This window comes from Lethenteron reissneri, chromosome 26, assembly GCF_015708825.2.
Source record: "Lethenteron reissneri isolate LAM-NWPU_2019-01 chromosome 26, ASM1570882v1, whole genome shotgun sequence".
Lineage (NCBI taxonomy): Eukaryota > Metazoa > Chordata > Hyperoartia > Petromyzontiformes > Petromyzontidae > Lethenteron > Lethenteron reissneri.
Genome location: NC_083804.1, coordinates 10,524,481 through 10,541,165, shown reverse-complemented (window position 1 = coordinate 10,541,165; position 16,685 = coordinate 10,524,481). Strand labels below are relative to the sequence as shown.

Here is a 16,685-nt window from a genome sequence, read left to right as displayed (position 1 = left end):
ATCATGAGAGATTCGTTCATGAGGCGATCCACATATACAAACACAGAGACAACTTTAACCGAGAAGATGGATTCTGGCTCAGCAATCATTGGAAGGACGTAATAAACCATTTCGATACACATTAGGGTGTGTAGAATAATACATAGTGTGATATTAAATGTATAAGATATAGGTTGGTTTACAGCAATACAGTATATAATTTAATGTTGGGTTTATCTATGGCAGTATATAGTACGGTATATGCTCGTGTGATGTAAGAGAATAAGGTTTAGATGGAAGCATATTATAGAATTTTTACGAGGTAAAATTGTAATGTATTACTTGCTGTTAGTAACTCAGCTTATTATAGAGTATAGTAAGTATACTGATGGTGCGATGCAGTTTATACTTTAGTTTTTTATGTAGTTTATACTTTAGTTTTCTACGTGTTGTTGAGTAACTGCAGCTACATATCATTAACATTCCTTTCCTTTGTTACTGCTAATCCCTGCACCCCCCTTGGTTGCTGCTGATCCTGCATAATGCATGGGCATAATATGACTTTGACACCCCCCCGCCCAACGCCTACGCATTTTCCATGAATATGCTAAATCCCTCTTCACATGCACATTCTTTTTGTTAAGGCGCTCTTCAACCCCCAATGCAGCTTATATATAAGCTCCTAGTTTGGTAGTGTCTCATTCTTCACCTGAAGACGGCTGCTTGCGTTGTAGCCGAAACGTCGTGAGAATTGTTTTATTATGTTTTATTTTTATTATTTTATTACTTCCCTTCTACGTGACTTTACCGAAAGAAACAAGAAGATGAATCCCTGCAGTCACGAAAGCTTTAAATCGAAATTTAACCGCCTCTACGGGGAGGGTTTCCACATAACTTTGAGATCCTTCAACAAGCTCCGGGATAAGAAGGCTCAGCTAATCGAGTCTCTCACCTTTCTGAAGAGATGCCGCGACTCTAAGGTAATACCAAACGCATTTACACTAACATCTGCTGCTGTAACTTCTTCTAATGCGAAACGAATTCTGTCTAGAACTAGCTTAGCTCTTATCTCAGAGAAAATCAGACTTACGCGCACCGAACTAGATCAGTTAGACAAGACACTCTACAAATCACACTTATCTTTGAGTGTAACAATGTCCACATCGGATTGGGAACATGTGGAAAAAATGACTGCCTCTTCAGCTGCCGCTATGTCGACTAAATGTAAGGACAACTTGATTTCCAAATTCAATCGCCTCTCAAACAAGAAACCGGACCCACACATTGAAAAGCTAGATATTAACAAAGTCGTAATTAATCGCAGTAACAGTCCTATTTCTGAAGGTTTGAAATCCGTTTTAGCTAAAGGACTAAACTTTGCAGTCACACCTAGACACATACCAGTTAATGATATAATTGCTCGAGTAGATGTAGCTCTCAAGGGCTTGAGTCACATCGCTGCAGACGTAGCAAGATCCGAAATCTCTGTAACCCTCAAAAACGCTAAGATGCCAGCTAGCAACATCAGCAAAGAGGAGCGTTTTGAATTAGCTCAATTAAAAAAGAGGGATGACATTGTCATCCTCTCAGCCGACAAAGGCAATGCCACTGTCATCATGGACAAAATAGAATACAACAACAAAATTCAAGAACTACTAAACGATGGCAGCTATACAAAAATAAAAAGAGACCCCACCAACAGCCTCGTCTCCAAAACCAACAACATCATTGCTGCTTCAACCGCATTAATTGATCAGACCAAACAGTTCTCGTTGAAACCTTCTGCAGCCAGACCACCAAGATTGTACGGCTTGCCAAAGATACATAAAGAAGATACACCTCTTCGTCCCATTGTCTCTACTATCAACTCCCCCACTTACAAACTGGCTCGTTTTTTGTCCGAAATCCTACGGCCTTTCACTGGAAAAACCACCTCTGCAGTACTAAACTCTACTGACCTGGTATCGACAATCAAGGGGATTGCCCTGTCCCCAGACGACCTGCTTGTCAGTTTTGATGTGGTTTCCTTGTTCACCAAGGTACCTGTGCCTGACACCATCGCAATCATTGAAGACTTGGTTCATCAAGGACTGAATGCTGGGGTACCCCCCCTGGTGAGACACTGCTTAACCAATACATACTTCACCTGGAATGGAACCTTCTACAAGCAAATTGAGGGCACCCCAATGGGCTCCCCCCTATCTCCGGTTGTAGCCAACATCTTCATGGAGAAATTTGAGACGGACGCCATCCAGACTGCCACTCTACGCCCGACCTTATGGAAGAGGTACGTAGACGACACTTTTGTCATCTGGCCACATGGCCGGCCTGCTCTAGACCAATTTCTCGACCACATCAATTCCATACACCCAGCCATCAGATTCACCATGGAAGTCGAAAATGATGGCAAGCTACCCTTTTTGGATGTCCTAATCAAAAGGAGACCTGATGGTTCAATGAGCCACTCTGTCTACAGGAAAGCCACCCACACGGATGCTTATCTAAAACCGGATTCCCACCACCATCCATCTCAGAAGAATTCCCTCATCAAGACTCTATATCATAGAGCCCAATGCATCTCCGACCATGAACACATTTCCAGTGAACTCAAACACGTACGCCAAGCTCTTAAGGCAAATGGTTACTCCGACTATACAATCCGCAAAGCCATCACTCCAACCATCAAGAAGGATCCTGTTGAGGAGCCTTTCAAGACCATCACCTTACCCTACATTGCTGGGGTCACAAAAAAGATCTCCAAAATCCTGATTAAACACAAGATCCAGGTCCGATTCAACACAGTACATAAAATCCGTGATCTGGTACCGTCTGTAAAAGATGTGGTTCCAGACATACAGTACCCTGGCGTCTACAAACTAAGTTGCCTCTGTGGTAGCAGTTACATTGGGGAAACCAAACGACATGTCTCGGACCGCATCCGTGAACATAAAGCTGACCTGAAACACGGTAGGACTAACACCTCAGCCGTGGCAGATCACTGTTACAACTCAGTGGGCTCACATGATATTGACTTCTCCAAGACAGAGGTTCTCTGCAAGCCATCTGGCTATCATGAGAGATTCGTTCATGAGGCGATCCACATATACAAACACAGAGACAACTTTAACCGAGAAGATGGATTCTGGCTCAGCAATCATTGGAAGGACGTAATAAACCATTTCGATACACATTAGGGTGTGTAGAATAATACATAGTGTGATATTAAATGTATAAGATATAGGTTGGTTTACAGCAATACAGTATATAATTTAATGTTGGGTTTATCTATGGCAGTATATAGTACGGTATATGCTCGTGTGATGTAAGAGAATAAGGTTTAGATGGAAGCATATTATAGAATTTTTACGAGGTAAAATTGTAATGTATTACTTGCTGTTAGTAACTCAGCTTATTATAGAGTATAGTAAGTATACTGATGGTGCGATGCAGTTTATACTTTAGTTTTTTATGTAGTTTATACTTTAGTTTTCTACGTGTTGTTGAGTAACTGCAGCTACATATCATTAACATTCCTTTCCTTTGTTACTGCTAATCCCTGCACCCCCCTTGGTTGCTGCTGATCCTGCATAATGCATGGGCATAATATGACTTTGACACCCCCCCGCCCAACGCCTACGCATTTTCCATGAATATGCTAAATCCCTCTTCACATGCACATTCTTTTTGTTAAGGCGCTCTTCAACCCCCAATGCAGCTTATATATAAGCTCCTAGTTTGGTAGTGTCTCATTCTTCACCTGAAGACGGCTGCTTGCGTTGTAGCCGAAACGTCGTGAGAATTGTTTTATTATGTTTTATTTTTATTATTTTATTACTTCCCTTCTACGTGACTTTACCGAAAGAAACAAGAAGATGAATCCCTGCAGTCACGAAAGCTTTAAATCGAAAAAAAAACTATTATACTGTTGTGATAATGGGGTTATCTTGTAATTTCCAAATTTGATTATTGCATAAAGGGTTGCGGTTGAAGTCAGGAAATGTAGCGATTTAAGCACTGCGCTGTAGGTATCATTGCTGTTTACTGAATACACTCGCGCAGTGTGCGAAGATCAATGTGGACATGTTGATTGATGTTCAAGCATCCTGTGAGGAGGAACAGATTGAGAAGCCTGTCCAAGCGAACGCTGCACAATTCGGGCAACTGCTATAATTCACTGTATATGCTTGCGGTTCCCTGACCCATTCGACTCCCTGCGCCTTGACGTCTACACAGCGAGGCCTAATATATTAGCATTGATGCACGTTATGCTCTTGCCAAAGGACCCGAGGCCAATTTCAACGTTCCGTTGTAAAGTGCAGGAGAACGCCTTTCATGCGCGTTGATATGTGGGGGGGGGGGGCGAATATCGTGGATCCTGTTATCTGTGATGTGACCGATTAGATTTGCTGAATTTTATCCGTGAAAAATACGGATAATGGATGATATTGCCCTGTAGATCTCACCGATCTGTGAATTGCAGATAACAGGAAGCTGTTTCGCAATGCAACATGGGAAAAGGGCGGATTATAGGAAGAATAGAGGCCCATATAATAGGTTTTTGCGGATCATATAGGCTTCACGGATAATGATTAGCAAAAAGGGCAGCGTATTCCATATAGTCTACTGCATGAGGCAGTGGCGACAGTGAAAGGTCGTTTGTGTAATGTTTTAAAACGCACTTACATGATAACACCTGCTTTTCGAAGTTGTTAAATGAAAAAAGACCACATGACAACAAGAGGAGGGTGACGATGATGATGATGATATCAAAAGCTAACACGAGGTAGGGCTTCATTTAAGAAGGTTCTGTCTCGGTCGGTGACCTGGAAAATATTTTTTCCGAACCCAGAACACCAACTAGTCACGTGCCTATTCCAGTCTATCAGCCTCAGATGACACCACTGACTAAACAGGGGTAACAGTCAGAAATAACAGTCAACATATTCTGTGCATACATTTTATGTATACTGTAACTGGGGTTGGAGTGGTTTGCACGCTGTGCTATGAACCCAGCCAGTGACTTGAGTTTGATTCCCTGCACACTGACCATAATGATGTTATTATTAGAGTACAGTCACAAGCTCTATGACCACAAGACATGGGGGAGGCTTTCATCCAGCAGTGGATTGACAAATGAGATGTAAATAGGTATTTTTCCGTAATGTAAAAAAATATGCTTCTTATGAGACGTGAAATTACCCTACATGACATCCAATTTATATTCCACTCAACCTGTTTTTATATTTATCAAATAGTTAATATTTATGTATTTTAACAGACATAACGCGTACCATTATGCTCACGATCAAATCATCGCGAACTCGCCCAATTCCGTCGGATATTGGAAGCGAAGCAACGAGCAGGGAGAATGCTTTAATGGGTGACCAACATGCAAATCAGGTTGGTCAATGTGACCGCAGAGCAGTGATTGCTTCTCGGTGTCGCAAAATCCTTTGTTGGACTTTGCTTCTTTGCTTCCACGGCTATGCCGCCCGCCTTTTGGACCTGCAAATTGACTGTGCAAATAGGACTGTGTAAAACATTTTTTTTTTTACCGAAGACCATCAACAATTATACCATGTGGAGGTCCTCAGCCAACAGTGGCTTGACACGAGGGCTTTACACGGACATGGACTGTTATAATGGACAATAAGAGAATACATGAACAGACTGGTGAGTACCCATGTGAAGAGAAATGGGCTTCGCTATACACTATTGTTGTGACATCTGTAAGAGGTGCTGTGTCTTGACACCGATAGCATAATTGTGGTGCAATGAGAGTGGCTCGCACACGTTTACATTTTCCTACTTGCAAGCTCAATTTGGGCCCGTTTTGCTAAATGCATCAATACTTAAGCTGTGGTGGGTCTACAACTCGTCGCTGTTAACACGGGGTAAATGTTTGAAGATGCTGGGTTTAAACACCGACGACAGGTTTTACAGTTGCTCCATTACAGTTCGGCCCTCCACATGAAAATTCACCTTTGAGCAGGTAACCAAAAAGTGCCCAATAACGCCAGATTTCAGAAGCTAAGCCGGTTTGAACTTGGTTAGTAATTGTAAGGTGAGCCACCAGGCATTGCCAGGTGCTGACAAGGTGTGTGGCTCGGAGGTGTGGCCAGCGACTGGGTAAACAACGGGCACCTGAGCGTCTTCAAACACATTGGAGAGTCTTCAATCTGTAATTGTCTTGATGACGCACTGTAATCCACACAGAACAAGTATACATTACGAGAGATGTGTGCTTATTGAATAGCCACATAATGACAGGACACAATGTATTAGGCTGGGTTCACAGGATTACTGAAACCCCATAACGACACTTAATGCGCCTCAAGCTGCAATTCAATAACATCAGGGGCGTGTGATTCTAATGTACTGCAAAGTTCACTCGGTTGAACTTTGCGGATTGGTACGTGACACGGGCAGCCAAACGCGGTTGGGGAGGCACAAAGGGGACAGTGCCAAGGTATTTGACATTTTACATGTTATGATAGGTTTGTGTCGTCATTTATAGGATTAGCCGCGATTGACACGCTCTAATGAACAGCGTTGAGTGATGAATGAGAGGAGATAGTATTTCTGTGGCTGTAAGACTACATTGTACGAGACCTAATGTTAAGGACACTAAAGGAAAATTATGTAATTCTTGAGATGTTATTGGTGTGAAATTTGGAGTTCGTTGGATGTCTGTTGTGGTGGAGTAGGAGGCATTGGTGGGCTTGGACCATAATACTTGGAAATACTAAAATGTGAGTTAGAGATATTAATACAATAATGATTGATAATTTCACGTTATTGATCAGAAGCCATCATTGTTGTAATGTGTTGTGTCTTTTATATAAAAACAAACAATTATAGTTTTTACTTAGTTTAGGCCTAACCTAGGCCCAAACAATGAACAGGCACCACGTGACACACACAGTGTGACCCTAAAGTGTCGAAGCACCACGTGCAACATCAGGTGCTCGAGGTTTAGTGAACCCGGTGTGAAAAACGTCGTGGAACCCCAACTTGGGGAAGGCAAGAGCAAAAAAAAGGGGCAATGACACTTAGAAAAACTATTCTTGCATTGACAACGGAGAAAGGATGGCGTGAAATCATAACTGATATAATCAACCAATGGCATAAGCACTCGTTTTAGGTTCTCACATAGCGTTTTAATTAAGTTCCAATTAAAAGTGTAGTTTTTCAAGACGTTTAATTTATTGAGCGTAACGCGTCTGATATTTGTGAATTAGGGTTTGTTTATGTTTTCAGTCCAAGCATTGTGCAAACTTTCTTTGCACACGACTACAAAAATGAGCTTTTCCTGTCTTGTAAATGATAAACAAATATATTACACATAAATTGAAAACTACACGAGTCAAATGTAATATGCGGTCAAGATGATGAAGATAACTTGATATAAAGATTAAGCATATAGCTTATAGCAGTATTTAAAACAAAACTCTACACCAACATCACAATTTTGTCAAATATGCAAGACAAGTTTAGAAGAAAAAAGTGTTGCATGTCTTTTCTAAAAAAATGGTGATGATTTGTGTATAACTTGTATCACTGGTTTATGTTATGTAGACACAGTACTATACCAATACATCTGCTAACATGGCTACAAACGACTCATATAGTTGCATCTTAGTATTTACACAACTTCAAATACCACTTATCCACAGCCCTATTATTATCTGCAACTCGAATTATACGCAAGACCTATAGGGTCTGCACTAAAATACCAACAAATTAATTCCCCCTATTCTTCCTAATATCTTCATTCTCACCTGCCACCATCCTCCAATGAAAAGCTTCCTATTTGCACATTGTATGAATAAGTGTAGCGTGGCAATTCATCCTATTATCCACGAATTCTACACACGATTTATTTCCTTTCGCGGATAAATGGGAGTCATTTCACAGATAACATTGCAGATAATGGAATTTTTGTGACGTTCATCACTCACATCACCACAGATAAGTAAGATTCCTGCTGTGCATACATATGTAATTGAGTAATAAGGACAGTCTCCATGTTCACCAAAATTTGGTTTTCCACAAATAGCAGTGCTCTTCTTAGTGAATGATTACACCAAAATGATGACAAATTAATAGCATTACATGATTTTATGTCCCTTTATTAACGAGGCATTGCGGCCACAGTGGAGTTGAAGGGGCTTCAATGTTTGGAAACTTTCTCTCTTTGTGAAAAATGTATCCACTGCATCGTTAAATGTCAATTCCACACTGTGCATCGCAGATTTGGTTGCTGCCGTTTGATCTCTTGTCACTAAAATCAGCAAGCACAACAGTGTTTTGGGAAAACGGGAACGGCGCACGCTTGACTCCATGTATGCCGATGATAATGAGTTGTGCTTATTCAAATCTATGCTTCAATGATGGACACTTGTGGCTGTTGTACTACTAAGCGTCACAGTTTATATGCACATGGACAGTTATACTCAAACAGTTTGCATTTGCCTTTACACACTTTGGGATGATTATTATACAGCTGATTTAAAACTTTTAAAAAATCACACTTCCGGGTGAACATGACGACACTTGTGACCTTTCTTTCACAAACCCACAATTATCTGAACAAACACATAATCACGCTTATCTGCCTCATTTACATCTGGTAGAGTAGTATAGTAGTTCAAACGGCAACATAATTGTTGGAATGGTAAAAGTCATTCGCTGGATTTTCAAGAATGAGTTGCTTAAGACTCTGCATTATGATTATTACTTTAACTTAGTTGAAGTAAATCTCTTTGATTTCAGTTTTGGTGCTTGTGGATTGTAATGTGAGCAAATGTTTACACTGGTTTTAGAACTAAATTTGTTTGTAATTGCTGGCAATGCTTGAAATTTTGGGGTAAGTCAAAAGGTTAAGAAGCCAAGGTCCAAAGCGCTACGCGGTAATTGCAGGCACAATACCAGGATCATCATGAGGCTCATCACTATGCTCTTTAATCCAGATATCACGTAACACTCTCAGGGGTAGAATTCCCTCCACGTTAGAAAGTGTTCTGCACGCACACTATAACTATACACATACTTCCTTAAGCTGGTGTCATTGCCCGTTATGTATTTGCCACGACTGTTCGAAAATTACAATGGGGAAAAAACAACACATCTATTATTATGCAACAAACGTTTGTGAAAATCCAGGTTTTTTTTTTTACATTTTTAGTGAATTCTAGCCTCCTCTCTTTGCTCTCTCTCCGAGGAAACTCAACGAAGCGTTTGATTCCACCACCTGCACTGGTTGTACAGTGCATTGGTTGTACAGTGCATTGGTTGCCATCAAAATCACCTGTACAACCCTACTTCCAACACACAGTGATAATACCCTAAATAGTCCCAAGAAAAAAAAATGTCTTCTTCTCGTAAATTGTTTAATATATTTTACCTTAAAAACCTAACGTTCAATTCAAAATGTATAAAATATTTTCCTTATGCAATGTACACACACTGATGATGCCGTCAGAATGTAAGCACTGCCTGCGATGTATTATCAGCGGAGGCATCGGGAATCGCTGTGCCTTCCGCTCGACTCCCGACGCTTTACATTCGGCACGATGTTTTCCGAAGACCGTAGCGGTCAAACTGCCCGGTGTCTCAAGCTATAGAGCCACCTCCTCATTTGGAGGACATTAACTTTCCCCTCCTCACACAGTTGGTACAATCACGAAGCCTACGCTACGACGAGGAGAAAAAGGAACCAAAGCGAGCGGGTCAGGTTTGATTGCGTTCCATCCTGGTCGTTCGGGGCGTCGCAGGCTCGGCCGTGCTCAGGTTGGCGTGGCTGTGTACAGGCAGTCGTCCTCACTCCTTGTCGCCTCCATTTCCATCGCCGCCCACCACAGGATCCTCCAGGGTTGGCGTCTGGGCCTCCTGCGACGCACCTTCTGCTTTGAAGAAACAAGAGTCGGGGTTACTACGCTGCGCACACATTTTATTCTTGAAAGGACTTGTTGAATCTGCATGAAATTTAGAGCCACGGTATACAACTGTGCTTTGTAAATGTTTTTAATCAGTTGTAAAAAAGAATATCTGACTGAAGCAGTGCCTCGTCACCACGTCATGACGTGAAGAATCAATGCGGAAATCTCACAGAAAGGTGCACCCCATGTTTTGGAGAAAGGATGCTGAAGATATTTTTTACAGGACTTCTCCAGAAAAAGTCTTCAATTGGTTGTTTTGTCTTTGCACAATAGAGGGTGCATTTTCCCACACACACTTTTGGACATGTCTCCTGAAGCGAGACACACCCGTACTCTGAAGGTGACCGGGTGAGTCAGAGGTCAGATCGCAGAGCAGGCTCCACAGATTCTGGGTCCAAATCTGGGTAGCCAACCGTGACTAAACTGAGTTCTTGAGTGTAGGGAGTGGATGGTCTCAGCCTGGTCACCAATGATTGTGCAAAAAGTAGGTATATTACAATTGGTTTAACAACCAATTTGTAAAAACACCAGTTCTACAAGTGAACAATATCAGCGTGACTGTCGCGTGATGAACAGGGTAATGGAACTTACACTTTAATATTAACGAAGAGAGGATAAAGTTAATAACAGCCAAATAAAAGATGGTAAACATGTAGAATTTTGTTTAGAGGGAAATATAATTTAGACTGATTCATATCTCTAGAGAAGCAAAAATATTAAATTTATGTCACAAATTTAAATAATGAATACATTAAGTTTGTAAAGGAGTTATCTCAAAGTGAGGAGAAAGTAAAAGAGCATGTGTTAGTTCAATTATAAAAGCACGTTGGAAGGATATGGGTGACATGAAAAGAAAACATACCAAAGACAGAATGTGCAGAGCTCTGAAATCCAATTAGAAATGAATAAGAAACATCAAGAATATAACGCAAACATGATTGAATGTCTTAACAATGGCAGCATGAGAACAAGGAAAGGGAAGTTGATGATTGATAAGTCATAAATAGTACTGCTTCGACAATGGTATGACAGGGCATGCCAAATACCCATTAGAGGCTTCCATTATGTCCATAATTATGGTAATTTAAAAGTGCATTCCTGTCAGAGAATTGGGGTGGAGGAGCGTTGCATTGGTGAGCACACTGCGCGACGAAACCTGCCAACCTCAGTTCGATTTGCAGCCACGGCTAACTTTACTGGCGAGTGATATATAAACTGGTCCTGGGTCATCTTATTGGTTCTTTCGGTAAAGTCACGTAGAATGGAAATAATAAAATAATAAAAATAAAACATAATAAAATAATTCTCACGACGTTTCGGCCACAACGCCAGCAGCCGTCCTCAGGTGAAGAACAGGTCTGACGAGAAGACAGAGTCTGAATCTGTCTTTCCGACAGACCTGTTCTTCACCTGAGGACGGCTGCTTGCGTTGTGGCCGAAACGTCGTGAGAATTATTTTATTATGTTTTATTTTTATTATTTTATTATTTCCATTCTACGTGACTTTACCGAAAGAACCAAGAAGATGAATCCCTGCAGTCACGAAAGCTTTAAATCGAAATGGTCCTGGGTCCTTCTCCATCGACCCCCGATGACCAGCCAGGTGAAGTATGGTCAAACAATCCGCACGTCCGACACGGTGCGGAGAGGTTTCCATTCAGCCGTTGGTTTGTAAAGGATTGTAAATAATAATAATAACTATTCATAAAAAGTACGGAGGACAATTTAAAAGCAAACGAATATCCACTAAGTAGCCTGCATACATTGCTTACGTAACAGACTTTCCATAAATGTGGTCAAACGAGCAAACATGATTGCAATCAAAGAACAATACTCCACAGGGGTATAATGCCCTTGATTGCAATTAAGTTTAATTACAGTCCATAGAAAACAAACGTACCTATTGGAGTATAATTACATAAATTGGGTAATTGATATTTATATCTGTGAAATGATACAATTAGTCGATGAGAATGTAATGCTGTCATGAATCAAACTACAAGACAACATTACAAGCTACAAATTTGGATGTTATTTCATTACGATGTAATACATGAATCCTGGAATATGCGCAATGCTTCAATTGAATAGCTCAACGAAGTGACTAATCACATGGACATTTATCCCATCCAAATACTCAAAACGCGCGTTTATAAATGTGGAGGGAAAATGTGGAGGGAAAAACCGGAGGACCCGGAGAAAAATCCACGTGACCACAACGAGAACATGTAAACTCCAAATATACAGGTGTTAGGGTCGGGATTAGACCCAGGACCTCCTGCATACCAGGTGAGGGAGTTAATATCTCACCACCGTAGCGCCCGCAATTAGAGATCATAATAATATCTGTCAGTGTAATAGGGGGGAAACCAGAGTTCCCAGAATACTGAGGGCTTTTAGTAAAAACTCAGCGCAAATAGACGAACAACTTATTTGCTTTAGTTACTCTTGCAGATAATTCGCTGCCCTTACATCCATGCTTGTTGAATTTTAAATCATGTGAATTATATAATGCAGTATCATGGCTTAAAAATCACATCTTATTAATTGAATAACTGCTGAATTTTCAGCGCATGTGACAATTCACAACGAACCCTTGCCAATCCTCTTAAATCCACTGTTGCTGCAAACAGCAGGTCCAAGACAAACATTTGATTGCCATAGACCTTCAACTCGTACCGGTCTTGGGAGCTCAAGGGATCCTTAATCCAGTTCTGTCAGAGGCAGATATGAGAAATGGGCTCGAATTCCACACGCCTGCGAAAACCTACTTGGCATTCAGGGTGTCGTACTCATGGGTGTCTAGGTGGGGAGTCAAAAGCAGCTATGTTGCTGGGTGACAGAATGTACAGGTGGCAGACGGGCTAAGTGACTGGCTATGGAGTAAAATGTCTGGCACGTTTGGATGTATTTTCTCTGACTCGCTTGGTGGCTGGGAGGATGGGTTGATGGACAGCAGGATGGCTCAGCGGCTGGGTGGCTGGATGGCAGAAGTTGTGGGTGGCAGAGTGGTTATGCCATTGGTTGGCTGGTTGCCTGTATGATTGGCTGCCTGTGTATATGTGTGGCTTGTTGACTGTATGCCTGCTCTGGCTCTGCGGTTTAGTTGATAGCTGGGTTGCTAGGTGGCAAGGTGTATGGGTAGTTGGGCGTGTACATTACTTGACCAGGTGAGTGGGTATCGGTGTGGCTGTTTCAGTGGGTGTCTTTATGGTTCATTGACTGTGTGGCTGCATGGCTGTGTAAGGCTGCTCGATCGAGTACGACTGGGTGTTGTAGTGGCTATGTGGCCGTGTAGCCGGCTTGGCGCACCGGTCACGGTGAGCTCGGCGAGTTTGAGTGGCAGCTCCCCAGGGGAGGCACCGGATGGGGAGCCCAGGATGTCCGGCAGGGCGTTACGCCGCCCCGACCTGCCCGATGCCGCGAAATCCGACAGAGACGCTGGCTCAACATCCGTCATCTCTGGCCAAATCCGTCATAATCAGCATCTGCAGGGAGAGACATCAGCAGTTGTGGTTGTGCGCTAAGCAGATTAGAGCAAGGGGCAAAACGCAAACACAAGCTGGCCAGTCACACACACCCACCAGCCAAGGACAGTGCCAACTTGGCCTAAATGTTAATCTTCTGGTGTTTTTATTCCGCCATTAAGTGATGTCATGAAGCTGTCACATTCGATTTGTGTTTTCCAACTCGACTGCTAATGCATTAGTCCTGTCCATTTGTCTGTAACGGGGAAGAACTATGCAAATTGTAAAGATAATCCAAAATGAACGGAGCTTTGGTAAAACATTCCATACCGACTTGGGAGTTACCATACAGAAAACCAGTCAAATTAATCATTAGGGTTGTGCAAAACTTGAAGAAACAAATCAGAGTGAAAAGGACTATTTTCCAGAATACAAGCGCATTTTATCCTGACAGATACCTGTCGCCTGCCATACCACTAATTAAATACTTCCAATGACAATGTACTTTGGAGAGCATCACATAATGCATGCACATGCACAACTGTTTTTCAACTTGTTTCAATACCTCTATAATCAGTAATGCCTCAAGACGAGTCCAAAGACTCGAATTCGCATCTATTCTGTGCAGCTAATTTGGTATACGGTGTAACATGCTCATTCGTGTGCAGCAGGAAACTGGAGTGTCCAGAGACAACTGACACACAGGAAGGGGCGATGCTAAAAATAATTCATAGAGACAGGGCAATCTACTTGCTGTACTTCCATCTCCTGAGCACTAACATAGCCCCTTGGGGTAGGTGCCTCACGTACGCGGTGACCTCTGCGTGGGTCGCCGACCCCTAGGCGCTAGATTACAGGTGTCTACTACTGTGGCCAACATTTTGCAGAATCTTTCAAACCCTGTGAATAACATGCATTAGATATAGCACTTAACATTGTGAAGCAAAGGGGAGCAGATATTTAGATACCTGGGGGGTGGGGTGGGAAGTGATGGTACACCGCTTAACCCAATACAAACGACTTGGTGGAAAATTATATCTAAAGTGGTCCTGGGTCAATCTTAATTTTGGAGCTTTCGTGACTGCAGGAATTATTCTTTGGTTCTTTTGGTTAAGTCACGTCTAAATATAAAATAATGAATTAAATAATAGCATATTACGACGTTTCGATTGCAACACAAGCAATCATCATCAGGCATGAAAGAAATAGCAACAAAAATCTAACTAGAAAACTATAGACAGACATACAAGCAGACAGACATCACAAGGACACACAGAGAGAGAACATATCGACACAAAGAGAGGGGTCGTTTCTGTGACGGTCCCTTAAATATAGAGAGGGGGCGGGGGCGGAGAGAGGGAGGGGACAGAGAATAAGTGGTCCTGGGTCTTCCCTTCACCAACCCACATTGACCAGCATGGTGAAGTATGTACAGTGGTACCTCAGTATGCGTCGTTAATTCGTTCCAGAAGGTAGGACGACTTATACCGAAAATGACGTATACCAAACGAATTTTCCCCATAAGAAATAAAGGGAAAGGAAATAATCCATTCCAGAGTATAAGAAATTATATTTTATATGGCGTATTATACATTGATGGGGTTGTATAAAATAATTTAGACACTACTTATTACTAAAATGCATACATAAATTAAAATAAATTTAAATATTTTTTTTTATTTAACATCACTTTACCTTGCTGAGAGGAGTTGAATTAATTCGCAAAAAGTTCACGTTAAAATGACAAAAAACACGTGAAAATTTACAGAGAGTTATAGCAAGGGTTGTGCACTGAACGAGATCTACTGAACAGGCAGACTGAGGAGCGGCACTTTGTTTCAGTCAAGATCAGGGTAGACGCGGGTACGCGGTGACTCATCCCGACCCATACAAGTTCTAGCAGGCTCGTCGTATCCCAAGCAAGACGTCGTATCCCAAGACATTTTTCTCTCTCGTCAAAACACGACGTATACCAAAGCGGTCGTATACCGAGGTTTGACTGTATGTATATATGTTTAACGTCTTTCGCACCGTACGTAACCAACCGTGCTAATCGGAGGTGCGGTGGGAAGACAACAAACTAAACACAAAAATAAGCTCTAAAGAATATAGTTTTCAACCGAGATGATTTAAAAGTGCATAGCTCCAGTGGCTTCCTAATATCGGAAGGAAGAGCGTTCCAGACGCCCGCACCAGCGCATCTGAAAGCGTGAGATGCAGTGACCGTCTTTGTTCGATGGTTCGCCAAAAGCTTCTGCGAGGTTCACCGCAGGTCGCGCGATGGTTTATGCTCCTCGACGACATCGGCAAGGTGTTGCGTGAGCTAGCGTCATTGCTCCATCTCCAAGGTGGACGTCCTCTTGGGCGTTCCCACCTTTGGCTGCTACTTTGTTGTCAATGTCAACTGTCGGTCGTCATATGAAGCCCAATCAATGATCTTAACAGTGAATACGATGTCTCCGCTTTGTGTCCCATATTTAATCAGCCTGCTGGTGTGCATGATCTTTTTTGCAAGGGAGACACGGGTTACCATAGTTACAGAGGAACAATTGCTTCGGGTTTTTTTTATTAATCTGGAGATAAGATCCTTGAAAAGGAAAATTAATATCAAACACTATTATGCCATTTATAGCCGATGAAAAGAAATTTGACCGAGTGGAAATGAATACAGTTGTCCAATCACATAAATGATTGAGAACAAATTTAAAGATGGAAGAGCTACACTAATTAAATCTTGATTTAAAGCTTTTTGCGACTGCAGAAATCCATACTCTTTGGTTCTTTCGGTAAAGTCACGTAGGTAGAAAATAAAATAAATCACGACGTTTCGGGCGCAACACAAGCGTCCGAAACGTCGTGATTTATTTTATTTTATACCTACGTGACTTTTTCCGAAAGAACCAAAAAGTATCTACACTAGTTTGTCTGTGTTTTGTCTCTCTCGCAAATTTAACAATCTTTGGGAGAACGTAATCAACCAGGTAGGGTGTTGAATGTTATGTTAGCCGACTCTCTGTGTTGTATTGCATTATATTTCTAAGTTTACTAGGCTTGTTTTCTCTTTCATTTGTACCTGATGATAATTGCTTGTGTTGCAATCGAAACGTCGTATGCTATTATTTAATGTATTTTTTCTTTCTACGTGACTTTACCGAAAGAACCAAAGAGTAATTGCTGCAGTCACGAAAGCTCCAAATCAAGTTTTAACAATACAGTACACACATCATAAGAGTCAGGCAAGCCTCTTCACACCAAGATTATAAAACATTTTCTGAAAACATGCATCCACTCGTGTATT

At 41.7% G+C, this 16,685-nt stretch overlaps 1 protein-coding gene across 1 annotated transcript in view; it reads right to left on the bottom strand.

Annotated features, from left to right (window-relative positions):
• Window positions 1–3,592: 3,592 nt before the first annotated feature.
• Window positions 3,593–16,685, bottom strand: part of LOC133347660 (cAMP-dependent protein kinase inhibitor alpha-like) — a 57,694-nt gene continuing 44,601 nt past the window's right edge. Inside the window, exons 2-3 of the mRNA XM_061560130.1 lie at window positions 13,233–13,408; window positions 3,593–9,884 (exon numbers count right to left, since the gene is read on the bottom strand). Coding sequence (XP_061416114.1) covers window positions 9,802–9,884; window positions 13,233–13,380 — 231 coding nt within the window. The 5' untranslated portion in view covers window positions 13,381–13,408 and the 3' untranslated portion in view covers window positions 3,593–9,801. The remainder of the gene's footprint in view (window positions 9,885–13,232; window positions 13,409–16,685) is intronic.